This window comes from Lithobates pipiens, unplaced genomic scaffold (genome assembly GCF_037356315.1).
Source record: "Lithobates pipiens isolate NorthernLeopardFrog02 unplaced genomic scaffold, aLitPip1_a1.2 Scaffold_16, whole genome shotgun sequence".
In the NCBI taxonomy this organism is placed as follows: domain Eukaryota; kingdom Metazoa; phylum Chordata; class Amphibia; order Anura; family Ranidae; genus Lithobates; species Lithobates pipiens.
Window position 1 is genome coordinate 20,124,376 of NW_027507748.1, and position 12,602 is coordinate 20,136,977.

General features: G+C 41.1%; 1 protein-coding gene across 1 annotated transcript in view; it reads left to right on the plus strand.

The window, feature by feature from the left end:
- The first annotated feature begins 470 nt into the window (after positions 1-470).
- LOC143981516 (uncharacterized) overlaps positions 471-12,602 on the plus strand; it is a 67,899-nt gene continuing 55,767 nt past the window's right edge. The window contains exon 1 of the mRNA XM_077479384.1: positions 471-567. Coding sequence (XP_077335510.1) covers positions 537-567 — 31 coding nt within the window. The 5' untranslated portion in view covers positions 471-536. The remainder of the gene's footprint in view (positions 568-12,602) is intronic.

Below are 12,602 nucleotides of genomic sequence, written 5' to 3' on the forward strand. Positions count from 1 at the left end.
CAATCTGTGACTGAAAAGTGAAAGTCAGGTTCCTCACTGAAATTCCCAAGATAAATGTATACTTCTACAATGATGTTTTTATTATATTTTTCAAAGTTGTCTTCAACATTATCTCCTATGAAGATAAGGGTGCTGCACCCCGATGATCTTTGATCTCCTCCATTTTGCTCAACTATATCTTTTAATGATAAGGAATCAGATCCTCCTTCTTTGCTAATAATTACATCCCTTACACCCTCCCATCTGTCTCTCATATAATTCCTCACTTTGTTTATGTGATTATTCATACAAAGTTCTTCCAGGACGGTGTGTCAGGACGGTGTGTCAGGACGGTGTTCCAGGACGGTGTGTCAGGACGGTGTGTTAGGACAGTGTTCCAGGACGGTGTGTCAGGACGGTGTGTTAGGACGGTGTTCCAGGACGGTGTGTCAGGACGGTGTGTCAGGACGGTGTGTTAGGACGGTGTTCCAGGACGGTGTGTCAGAACGGTGTGTCAGGACGGTGTGCCGCAGAGATAACAGAAGAAATAAAATAAGATGTCAGGAAAGAGCCTGTGGTGTGTTGCAGGTAATGTACATTCTGTGTGGTGTGTGATCTTCCTGTCCACTACATACCTAGGACCATAAGGCTCCGTTCACATCTAGGCATTCCACATTGTGGGCGGAATCACTACGTTTCTGCCCGCAATCCCAAATCATGGCAAATAGTTGGATGACCTTTGTGATCCCTGTCACTTCCAAAGCCCCCCGATCACAGCGGGAATTTGAGGCAATTGCCGGTGAAATTTCGCAAACAGAATTGCGGTATGCCTGTCACCCAAAAGAACATGTGCGCCACCATTCTGTTTACGCAATTTTACCACAATTTATTGGGCGACAGTTGCAGCAAAATTAAGTCACGGTAAGAGTGCAATTGGAAGTAACGGGGATCGCAAGGGCGTACTGAGATTTGCTGTGATTTGGGATCGCAGGCAAAGTTCCGCAATCCGGGACACCTAGATGTGAACAGACGCTCCGTTCACACCAGTGGGATTTTGGATGCTACTTCAGTTGTAGAGAATCAGATGACAATTGAAATAACATTATTTGATTTTGAAAATGTCCCTGCACTACTTTGATGTGGCTCCAACACAATTTTGACCCCATAGATTTCAATGGAGCAGCACCAAAAATGCATGTACAGTATACAGTATATAATTTTGTTGTGTTTTTGCCTGTGATTTGCGTTGATTGCTAAGAAGCTGGAACCAGGTCCTTAACAGCCTGGAGGCCCCACTTATTCTATTACAACGCCCTTTAGGTCTGGCATGAAGTTTAACCCATTCAGACCCGGAAGGATTTACTCCTTTCCTGACCAGAGCACTTTTTACAATTTGGCACTGCATCACTTTAACTGCTAATTGCACAGTCATGCAATGTTGTACGCAAACAAAATTTGCATACTTTTTTAACCACAAATAGAGCTTTTTTTTTTTGACGGTATTTGATTGCCTCTGCAATTTTTATTTTTTGCGATATAAATGGAAAAAAGACCAAAAATTTTTAAAAAATACGATATTTTATACTTTTTGTTATAAAAAAATCCAGCAAACTCAATTTTAGTCTTACATTTAGGCCAAAATGTATTCAGCGACATGCCTTTGGTGAAAAAATGTCAATAAGCGTATATATATTGGTTTGCGCAAAAGTTATAGCGTCTACAATCTAGGGTACATTTTCTGGAATTTACACAGCTTTTAATTTATGACTGCCTATCTCATTTCTTGAGGTGCTAAAATGGAAGGGCAGTACAACCCCCCCCAACCCCCAATGACCCCATTTTGGAAAGTAGACACCCCAAGGAAATTGCTGAGAGGCATGAGGAGCCTATTGAATTTTTTTTTTTTGTCCCAAGTGATTGAATAATGACAAAAAAAATTACAAAAAGTTGTCACCAAATGATATATTGCTCACACATGCCATAGTTATATGTGGAATTGCACCTCAAAATACATTTCGCTACTTCTCCCGAGTATGGGGATACCACATGTGTGGGACTTTTTGGGAGCCTAGCCGCGTACGGCACCCCGAAAACCAATCACCGCCTTCAGGATTTCTAAGGGTGCAAATTTTTGATTTCACTCCTCACTACCTATCACAGTTTCGAAGGCCATAAAATGCCAAAATAGCACAAAACCCCACCAAATGACCCCATTTTGGAAAGTAGACACACCAAGCTATTTGCTGAGTGACATGTTGAGTCCATACGAGGAATATTTTGCCACAAGTTGCGGGAAAATTACAAACTTTTTTTTTTTGTACAAAGTTGTCACTAAATAATATATTACTCAAACATGCCATGGGCATATGTGGAATTACAAATATATAAAAGATCCGCGCTTAGGATAAACTGAACTGATGTCTGCCAAAAAATATTTCACCTAAGTAAAATCCAAACGAAATAAAAAGGAGAGCGGGGTGGCGCTGTTCTATATTAAAAACAATGTGGTATCCAACAGGAGATAGGAAACCCTGGTTATTTTGTATAAAGTAACATGTTTTACTACAAAGTTCAAGTTAAAGTGACATGTGCTACCAAAACTTCCAATATAACAAAAATAAAATTAAAAAATAAAAGTAAAAATAGCTGTCAACAATAATGGAATTACCCAACAGAAAATGAATATGTTATACCTAGTGTTACCAAAATGAAAACAAAAAATAGTGCTGTGATTAAAATTAATACAATCCACTCTAAATCTGATGATAATAAACCCATATAGTAACACACAATATAAATATTCCCAATACTTCAATTCAAATTTATAAATAAAAATATGAATTATGCCCAAATGTCCATTTAAAATTCCCAAAAAAGTGACAAGTGCTTCATCCAAGTAGTGACAGTTCATACGATAAAAAGTGCTGATGGTGATGATTGTGCTCCCCTCTTGTGCTCGCACTCACCGGAACACTTCACCCCTGCGGGGGTACAAGCGTATAATTTAAGTGTGATCCAGATCCTGGTGTTCCTCTGCTGGAATCCTCCCTTCAGTATATATCCGAAAAGGTCCCATCCAACGTTGTAGGAAAAAGGGGGGTAAAACTCCTATTGCGTGATCTCCAGCCAGGCATCCACATGTATAATTTAGCATAAAAAAGCAAAGAGAATCTCCATAGTGTAACTCTATAATGCTTCTTTATTTAGTATTTAAAAAGTAAATGTTTTTTTTTTAAAAAAGGACAGGGAGCTCCACTGCTCTGACACTCTCTAAATGAATCGCGGAAAATCAACGCTCTCCTAGTAATGAGTGTCCGTTCCACAGATCGTGTTGCAAAAACCAGAAGTACCGAATGTGACGTGTTATGTATCAAGTTAGTCCCACCTTACGCGTTTCATCATACGGATGTCATCTGAGGAGCTACCATCTTGATACACCACACGCCTTATAACCTGAGTGTAGTGTCACTGCGGCCAATCATTGTGTCAGTTGTCGGCTATATTAACTATTGTATAATCGCCGAACAGAGGTCATATCTGTGCTTAATTAACACACTCCACAGGCTACAATTAGACTCACCAAGCGCCACCTGGTGGAGAAGTGAAACATACCAATGGTTAATGGTCAAATTCTCTCAAATCACTAAGGGCCCCCCAGTGGTGAAAAAATATATATGTATATAGCAGTAATGACAGAACCACCCAGGTGCACACCAGATATTACATGATAAACATACAAACAATTAAAAATCTTTTTAAAAATGATTCCACATAAACTAATCCACGTATATATTATAGAAACAAGTAATATTCCCAGGTAGTCTCCAAACAGAGACCAGAGGGACACTGGGATTCAAGGGTATTCACATGTACAGAATCAGAGGACACAGATACGGAATGGATGGAACAGGAATCAAGACAGAGAAACAGAACAAATACCAAGAAGCATGGAAAGAAGTTACAGGGAATACTTTCTAGGAATGGGAATACTTGGAAATTAATTAAAGAGGTTGGAAAAAGAAAAGAGGTGGTCATACGCCCTGCCGACAAGGGGGGTTGTTTTGTGATATTGAGAAAAGAAGACTACAAGGAAGAAATGGAGAATCTGCTCAGAGTAGAAAATACCTATAAGAAATTGAAAGGTAATCCCAAACAATTATATGGAAGAAAAGTAAAAATTCTAGTGAATAAAGGCAGAAAGATGGGGATTTTGAATAAGAAAGAAGCAAAGTATTTAATTCCTGAATAAACCAAGCCCCCGGTGATGTATTATTTACCAAAGATACATAAAAGAATGATTAAACCTCCAGGTAGCCCGATCATAAGTGGAATAAATTCATTATTTTCAAGATTGTGCGAATATATTGATCAGGTTTTAAAACCGCTAATGTTGAAAGGAAGATCATACCTATGGGACAACATGCAATTAATTAATGAATTACAACTTGTGACAGGGGTCAACGACTGCCTCCTTGCAACAATTGATGTAAACTCTTTTTACACTAGTATTGTACAGAAGGATGGATTGAAGGAGGTTGAGAAGGCACTACACGAGGACACAAATCTTAGACAAGAACAGATTGGTTTTATCCTTGAGGCCCTTAAATTAGCAATGGAGAGTAATTATTTTTGGTACCAAAAAGAGTAATATTTCCAAACAAAGGGCGTCGCTATGGGGCTAGATATGCCCCAAGCGTGGCAAATTTATTTATGAATATGTGGAAGGAGGAGCACATATATAGGAGACTACGCTCAGAGATAACATTTTACCATAGATATATTGATGATGTGATCATTGTGGGGGACGGCACTATGAATTCCTTTCAAAAAAATTTAGAAGAAAATAATCAGAATAAATACAGTATCTCGTTCAGTGGTAAATGTGACCAACAACAAATAGATTATTTGGATGTGCAGATTTTTAAGGCTGGTAATGAATTGCATACTAAAACTTTTTAGAAGGATAACATACCAAAGGGGCAAGAAGACTACTGAATACAAGCAGATACCTTTATTAAAAAAAATTGTCCATAAAGGATACCAGAAGGAATCTCTGGTGAAACATAAAATGGAGATAAGGAAGATGGATCATACTCTCCTATTGGCAAATAAGAAGAATAATATAAATTCTCCCCAAATGGAAATAGCCTTTATTACCGGTTTTAATAACCAATATCAAGCCGTTGAGCATATCATTAAGAAATACCGGCCAATTCTGAAATCAGATAGGACACTGGCAGGGAAAAAAAACTGAGATTCATTTATAAGAAGGCCCAGAGGCGTAACTACAACCTTCAGGGCCCTGATGCAAGAAACCATAAAGGGCCCCCGAACTCTGGTCCCGGGGCCCTTTATTACAGTCCCACAGTGGCCCCCTTCCTGCCATCTTGGGCCCACCCCACCATGGCAGAATACCAGGGTCCAGTCACAAGTGCAACCTTTATGACCCTGGTAGATTTGCCATTGTGTACCACCTGTATTTAGGTACTGCCATAAAATGTTATTGATTTTACTGGTATGTAAGACCTGCACTGCCAGTATCTGAAAGGCTTTTAAAATGGATGTTACTGACAGGCTCAATGAGCGGACCCTGAGCAGATCACCCATGACAGGAGAACCAACATATCCATTGCTGACCCCAGGAATATGACCCACAGTGGTGCAGGAGGAGAGCTCTGACAGCAAGTGGCTCACACTGGGGACACTGATGGAGGATGGAAGGTCAGACTGGCAGCATTGGGCTAGCAGCGGTGGGGAGTGGCGGGGGGGCAAGTTGGGCAGAGGCTATCAGTACCAGCTGGACCAGTGCAAGAATTTTTGGCTACACAGGTGAAGGTGCATTTTGATTTGATCACTTCACATTGGAACCTCTTTCACATGATGTATTTGTGATGTGGTGCAACCTGTAGGACATCTCTACAAATCCACCCCCACCCATTCCCCCTCTCTGCAAAAATCCTCTTGCAATTTCTAGCACAGATCCTCCCCCCCAGCATGAATTCTTCCCCTCATGCTAGCATAAGTATTCTCCAAACACAAATCCTCTCCCCTTCTAATACAAATCCATACTTCTAAACTGTCCCGGTTTTGGTGGGACCTTCCTGAGATACAAATGAAATCTTGTGTATCTGGACTAAGGGTCTGTTCACACCAGAATGCCTTGAGGGAATCCTGCATTTTATGTGTGTTTCCCACACTACATTCAAAATGCACTGCCAAAGCAATCTGCAGCGGTTGTCAACTTAATGACTCCCCAAATGCAGGTTGCAAATGCAGTGTTTGCCTGCACCAGATTGTATGATCAGCAGTACCATGCAATCCAGTTGCAGTGCATTTTGTAAAGTAGCACATGCACAGCTCTTGGTGCAGACCAACACAAATTTAGCCTATTCAAATGTAAGGGCTGAAATCGCACAGCACCTGGAAGGCATGTGTATCACTTAAAAATGCACAGTGCATTCCTTTGTGATTCGTGGTGTGAACTGGCCTTGAATCCTGGAGTGATTATCCAAAATATCTAGCGAGGTGCCCGGGATCCCAGAAACCATGATCGTCCCCTCAATAGCAGCCAGCCTCTCTTTGAAGGGGGAGGGGGGAAAGTTGTCAGAAAAGGATACTTGCAGTGATTTGGGGGGATAAAAGAATGCCGTATGTGCAAGGGGAATTTTATGAGCAGAGAGAACTTGTGCTGGGGGGGGTCATATTTTTTATTTAACCCCCTTCTAGCACAAGTTCTCTCCACTCCCAAAGTGCCCCCTTGCACATACAGCATCCTCTTATCCCCTCAAATCACTGCAAGTACCCTTCTCTCACAACTCCAAGCACACTGCACATTGCCCCACTAGTGCGCATTGCACCCATTCAGTGCACATGGCATATCCACTGCACATTACATGGCACCCATTGAGTGCACAGTGCACATTGCACAGCACTTTTTCAGTGCTCACTACATATTGCAATATACCACTCTAGTGCACACTGAACTAATCCAATGTGCACTGCCTGTCACACTGCACAAACCAGTGCATGCTGCTTGTTGCACAGCAGTACCCATCCGTTGCATACTGCACATTGCACTGTACCCATCTAGTGCAAACCACAATGCACCCAGCAAGTATGCTTCTTTGACAACTAGCTCCCTTCCCTGTCCCCCCTTCCCTGTGTCTCTTTCCTTGCAAGTGCCGAGCATTCAGAGTCAGTACGAACCTTAAATCAGCATGTCTCGTCCCATTGAGTGCTGTGTCCATTCTCCTCCCCCCTCCTCCTCCTGTCTGTGACATCCAAGCTGAGGAGGAGGGGGAAGGGGGTTTTAGTCTGTGTGTGAGGCAGGACGAGGGAGAGATGCAGCTGCCATACAGAGTAATCGTAGCATTGGGGGACCTGAAACGTCTCACACAAGCTGGGAACCAGTCACTGGAGCCAAGTACCAGAAGTCAATACCAGCGGTGTTAGAGCTCACCATCCTTGCGGCCGTTACATCAGGCGCTGGACCGGAAGTCTTTCATGCTTGTCTGGGCCCCCCCCCCCCCACAGTGGCAGAACACCAGGGCCCAGTCGCAAGTGTGACTGTTGCGACCCTGGTAGTTTCTCCACTGGGAAGGCCCCCAATTTAAGGAACCAGTTGGTACATAATGTTATTGATCCACCCAAGACGATAAAATTGTTCTCTCAAATGAAAAGCTTTTTTAAGTGTCAAAGATGCCTACCCTGTCATGTGAGTAAAAAACAACCAAGGAAAGAAGTGACTTTCAAATCTAGAACTGGCAAGGAATATCAAATTAGGGAACTTATTACCTGTAATAGCACCCACGTGACATATACGTCATCGAATGTCTATGTCGGTTACAATAAGTGGGAAGAACCACCAGGCCTCTTCGTTCAGGAAAGGTTTCCCTAAACAAAACCTCTCTAGACATTTTGATGAGTTTCACAATAGAGACCCCACGGGAATAATTTTCTATGGTATTGACATGATTAATGATCACCGGAGAGGTGATAACAAAAAGATAAGGGGGTCCCAGAATGAGACAAAAGGGATATACTGATGATGGAGTTTAATGCCTAGAGGGCTAAATGTGGACATTGACCTTTATATTTTTTTATCAAATTTTTAGTTACATATATGTTCTGTATAAGGTTTGCCCAGGGAGTTTACATCATCTTATCCCCCGTAGTAAAAATAATTTTTCACTTCTCATTAAGAATTTTAAAATAATTTTAATATAAAAATATACACCTTTTTCATAAAGATATATGATTTTTTGCTCGTCTATATATATATATATATATATATATATATATATATATATATATATATATATATATTTTATGTAGATATAAAGATATATGAATTTTTTTTTTTTTTATCCCTCCTATATGCTTGTAGAATTAGCTGTCCCCTTCCATGCAGAGAACACGTAATAGGGAACGTTTTATTATTTTTATTTTAGGTTTATTTTTATTTAATATTTTTTCATATATTTTATTTTAATTAAAACATTTTAGTAAAATTTATTTTAATATTACTTGTTCCCATAAAATATGTGTGGATTTGTTTATGTGGAATAATTTTTAAAAATATTTTTTAATGGATTTGTTTGTATGTTTAACATGTACAACTTTGTGCAAAAAATAAATAAATAAATACATTTGTCTTTTTCCTGCAACTTGTGTCACAATATAAAATATTCCATGAACTCCACATGCCTCTCAGCAAATATCTTGGGGTGTCTCCTTTCCAAAATGGGGCCATTTGGGAGGGAGGTTTGAACTGTCCTGGCATTTTATGCACATTTAGAAGCTTATGTCACACATCACCCACTCTTCTAACCACTTGACGACAAAGCCCTTTCCGACACTTTTTGTTTACATGAAAAAATATATTTTTTTTGCAAGAAAATTACTTTAAACCCCCAAACATTTTTTTTTTTTTTAAAGTAAAGGCCCTATAGATTAAAATGGTGGGATTTTTTTTTCACATAGTAGAAGCGCAGCGATTTTTCTTTTTTTTTTTTTTTTTTTTTTGTTTACAAACGATTTTTATTTGGTACATAGCAGCGATTTTTCAAATGGATTTTGTTTGCGAAAAAACACACTTTTTTCATTTTAATACACTAAAACACACTATATTGCCCAAATGTTTGATTAAATGAAAGATGATCTTAGGCCGAGTACATGGATACCAAACATGACATACTTTAAAATTGAGCACAAACGTGCAGTGGCTACAAACTACTGTACATACATTTGTAAAAGCCTTTAAAAGCCTTTACAGGTTACTACTTTAGATTTACACAGGAGGTCTACTGTTAAAATGACTGCCCTTGATCTGAACTTTGCGGTTGATACCTTACATACATGGTGCAATTGCTGTTTACATTTGAAGCCAGACCAACACTTGCGATCGCCTTTGCATGAGAGCGGGGGGGACGGGTGCTTTTTTTTTCTCTATTATTCTTTTTGCTTTTTCATCTTATTTTTAAACTGTTTCTTTTTTTATAATTTGTATTGTTATCTCAGGGAATGTAAATATCCTCTATGATAGCAATAGGTAGTGACAGGTACACTTTTTTGAAAAAATTGGGGTCTATTAGACCCTAGATCTCTTCTCTGTCCTCAAAGCATCTGACCACACCAAGATCGGTGTGATAAAATGCTTTCCCAATTTCCCAATGGCACTGTTTACATCCGGCAAAATCTAAGTCATGAAATGCTCATAGCTTCCGATTTTGTAGGCCAAGGGTAGGGACCCTCAGCTCTCCAGCTGTTTTGAAACTACAAATCCCATCATGCCTCTGCCTCTAGGAGTCATGCCTGTGATTGTTAGGGCCTTGTAGTTTCAAAACAGCTGGAGAGCCGAGGTTCCCTACCCCTGTCTTAGGCCATAGAGATGATTGGAGCCATTCTGGTCTCTGATCAGCTCTATGGTCAGCTGGCCGAATCACCGGCTGCATTTTCAGGTTCCCTGTTGGGACAGGAGAGCCAGAGAAAAACATGGAAGACAGTGGGAATGGGGGGACATTCCCTCCCACTGCTTGTAAGAGCAGTCTAGAGGCTAATTAGCCACTAGGATTTATTTTACATGAAAGCTGACCGCTGGCTGAAAAGAATGATACCAAGATGATGCCTAAACCTGCAGGCATCATTCTGGTATAACCACTCAAAGTTCAGCAACATACCAGTACGTTGCTGGTCCTTGTTGGGCATATATTGTAATTTTTTTTTCATGCAGCCTGTGGGCGGAATGAAAAAAAGAGATTGATCAGTGGGTATGCCCACCATTAGAATACCTCCCTTCATCCACCCACTTCTAATAATGGACATACATGCACCATTTATATATGCCGAAGCATGGGGTCATCCGCCCCAAAAGTTAGGAGCAAATCGCTCTTCCACCCTTGCTGCCCCCATGCTTCGGCATATATGCTCTTATTTTAAACCGTGGTGGTGAAATCACCTCCTACAGCCCGCAGTCTGCAGTCACGGCTTTATGTATCATGGGAGCAAACGCTGTTGCTGTCAAGATAAATAAATCTGTACTGCAGCTGAATGGTGTACCTGAAAACAAAAAAATGGTTAACAATAAAACACAGTAAAGTATAAAAAAAATTGCATACCTGACAAGTAAAAATGATAAAACATAATAACAATAAAACATTGCAGAATAGAATACAGTAAAAAAGAGCAGAACAATAGAGAGAGAGAGAACAATAAAACAACAACTATTTTTTTATTTTTTTATTTTATATTTGTTTGTGTTTTTTATTTACACTTCTTTTTGTAACTGTAACTGTTGTAACGGTTCCAGGTTTGGGTCTGTCAAAATGTGATGGCATCTTGGGAGACCCTGTGAGAGTGTGCCTAGTCTGTGCAGCGCTGTACCCTACGCTAATAGTCAAATAGTGTGTGGTAGCGTTCAAAACATTCACCAATGCAAAGACCAGGATTATCAGGACAGGAGGCACAATAATAGCGGGTGTCACGCCTATATCCACGCTTGCTGCAGACACGACATCTTCTTTGGGGGAGGCTTGTTGGGTAGGGGTACTCGGGAGGACATTAGGAAAATGCCACTCATACAGCTGGTTTACTGTATTTGGTTGGGGATGGTGATGTGGAGCACCATCTGGAAACAGAAGGGCTCTGATGATCTCTTCCTGGAATTTAAGGAAGGATCCAGTCCGTTCTGAAGCTCTGTATAGCACATGAGTGTTCAGAAAAGCCAATTGAAATAAGGTGCCAACAACTGGTCGTTAAGGTCCACCCCTCCCATATTTTGGTTATATTCCTGGACACAGAGGGGTTTCTCCACAACACCAGTCGCCGTAGTAATTTGGACCATCATGTCTGCATGAACGGAGGTAAGAACGAAAACATTCTTATCCCTCCACTTCATAGCGAGCAAATTATTACAAATCAAGCAGTCTCTCTCCCCCAGCCTAAGATGGAAATCTACAAGCCACTGGGGAAAGCCCCGGCAATTAGATTGCACGGTGCCCCATGCTCCAATCTGATGCTCAAACAAGTGACTAGAAAGTGGCACTCTCCTGTAATAAATGTCCACATACAAATGGTACCCCTTTCCGAATAAGGATGACACCAAGTCCCACACAACCTTGCCAGCGCTTCCTATGTAGTCAGGGCAGTTTGTCGGCTCTACATGACTATCTTTGCCCTCGTAAACCATAAAACTACGTGTATAGCCTGTGGCCCTGTCACAGAGCTTATACATCTTGACCCCGTATCTGGAATGCTTGCTGGGAAGGTACTGTTTGAATGACAAGCGGCCAGAAAACTTAATCAGGGACTCGTCAATGCAGACAACTTGATGGGGAGTAAAAAAATCTGCAAAACGTTGGTTGAAGTGGTTTACGAGGGGCCGAATATTGTAGAGCTGATCGTATCCAGGGTCTCCATGAGCACGACAGAGTTCATTGTTGTTTAAATGCATGAACCGCAAAATCTGCTCGTATCATGCCCTGGTCATGGAGGCAGAGAACACAGGCATATGGTGAATTGGGTCAGTGGACCAATATGATCGCAACTCACTCTTTTTAGTTATGCCCAGAAAGAGCTTAAATTCGGAAACCGTAATTGGTTTACAATCTCTGGCAAGGGAGGACTGGGGAATAGTGGCGATGTGTTGACCAGCATACAAATTGCTTTGGTCCACAATAGATCTGTAGAGAACTTCGGTGAGAAACAGCAAATAAAAATCAAGTGACGTGAAATCAACTGTTTCCACCTGAATTCTAGGTTGGCCAGTGATTGGGGGAAGTACGGGGCTGCAGAACTGATGGGTTCCCAATTAGGATTGGCGAATGCAGCAGGAAGGGCACTATGGGCACTATGGGCCTGTGTTGTTTGTCTTCTTCTTGGTGGCAGAGGGATACTACTTGTGCTTAACACCTCGCCAGCTTGAACTGCACTTATGGGACTCACCACGTCACCACGTGATACTGCAGTGTTGGTTTGACTACGACCAGGGTGTACTAGGCCGCTAGTGCTTGCCAGTTCACCTGAAGGTTGAGCAGCACTAGTACTTCTCTGCTCCATACGAGGGACCTGCGGTTCTTGCACCTAAACAAAATTAAAAGAAGATCGGGGTCTGGTACGCCTGACCT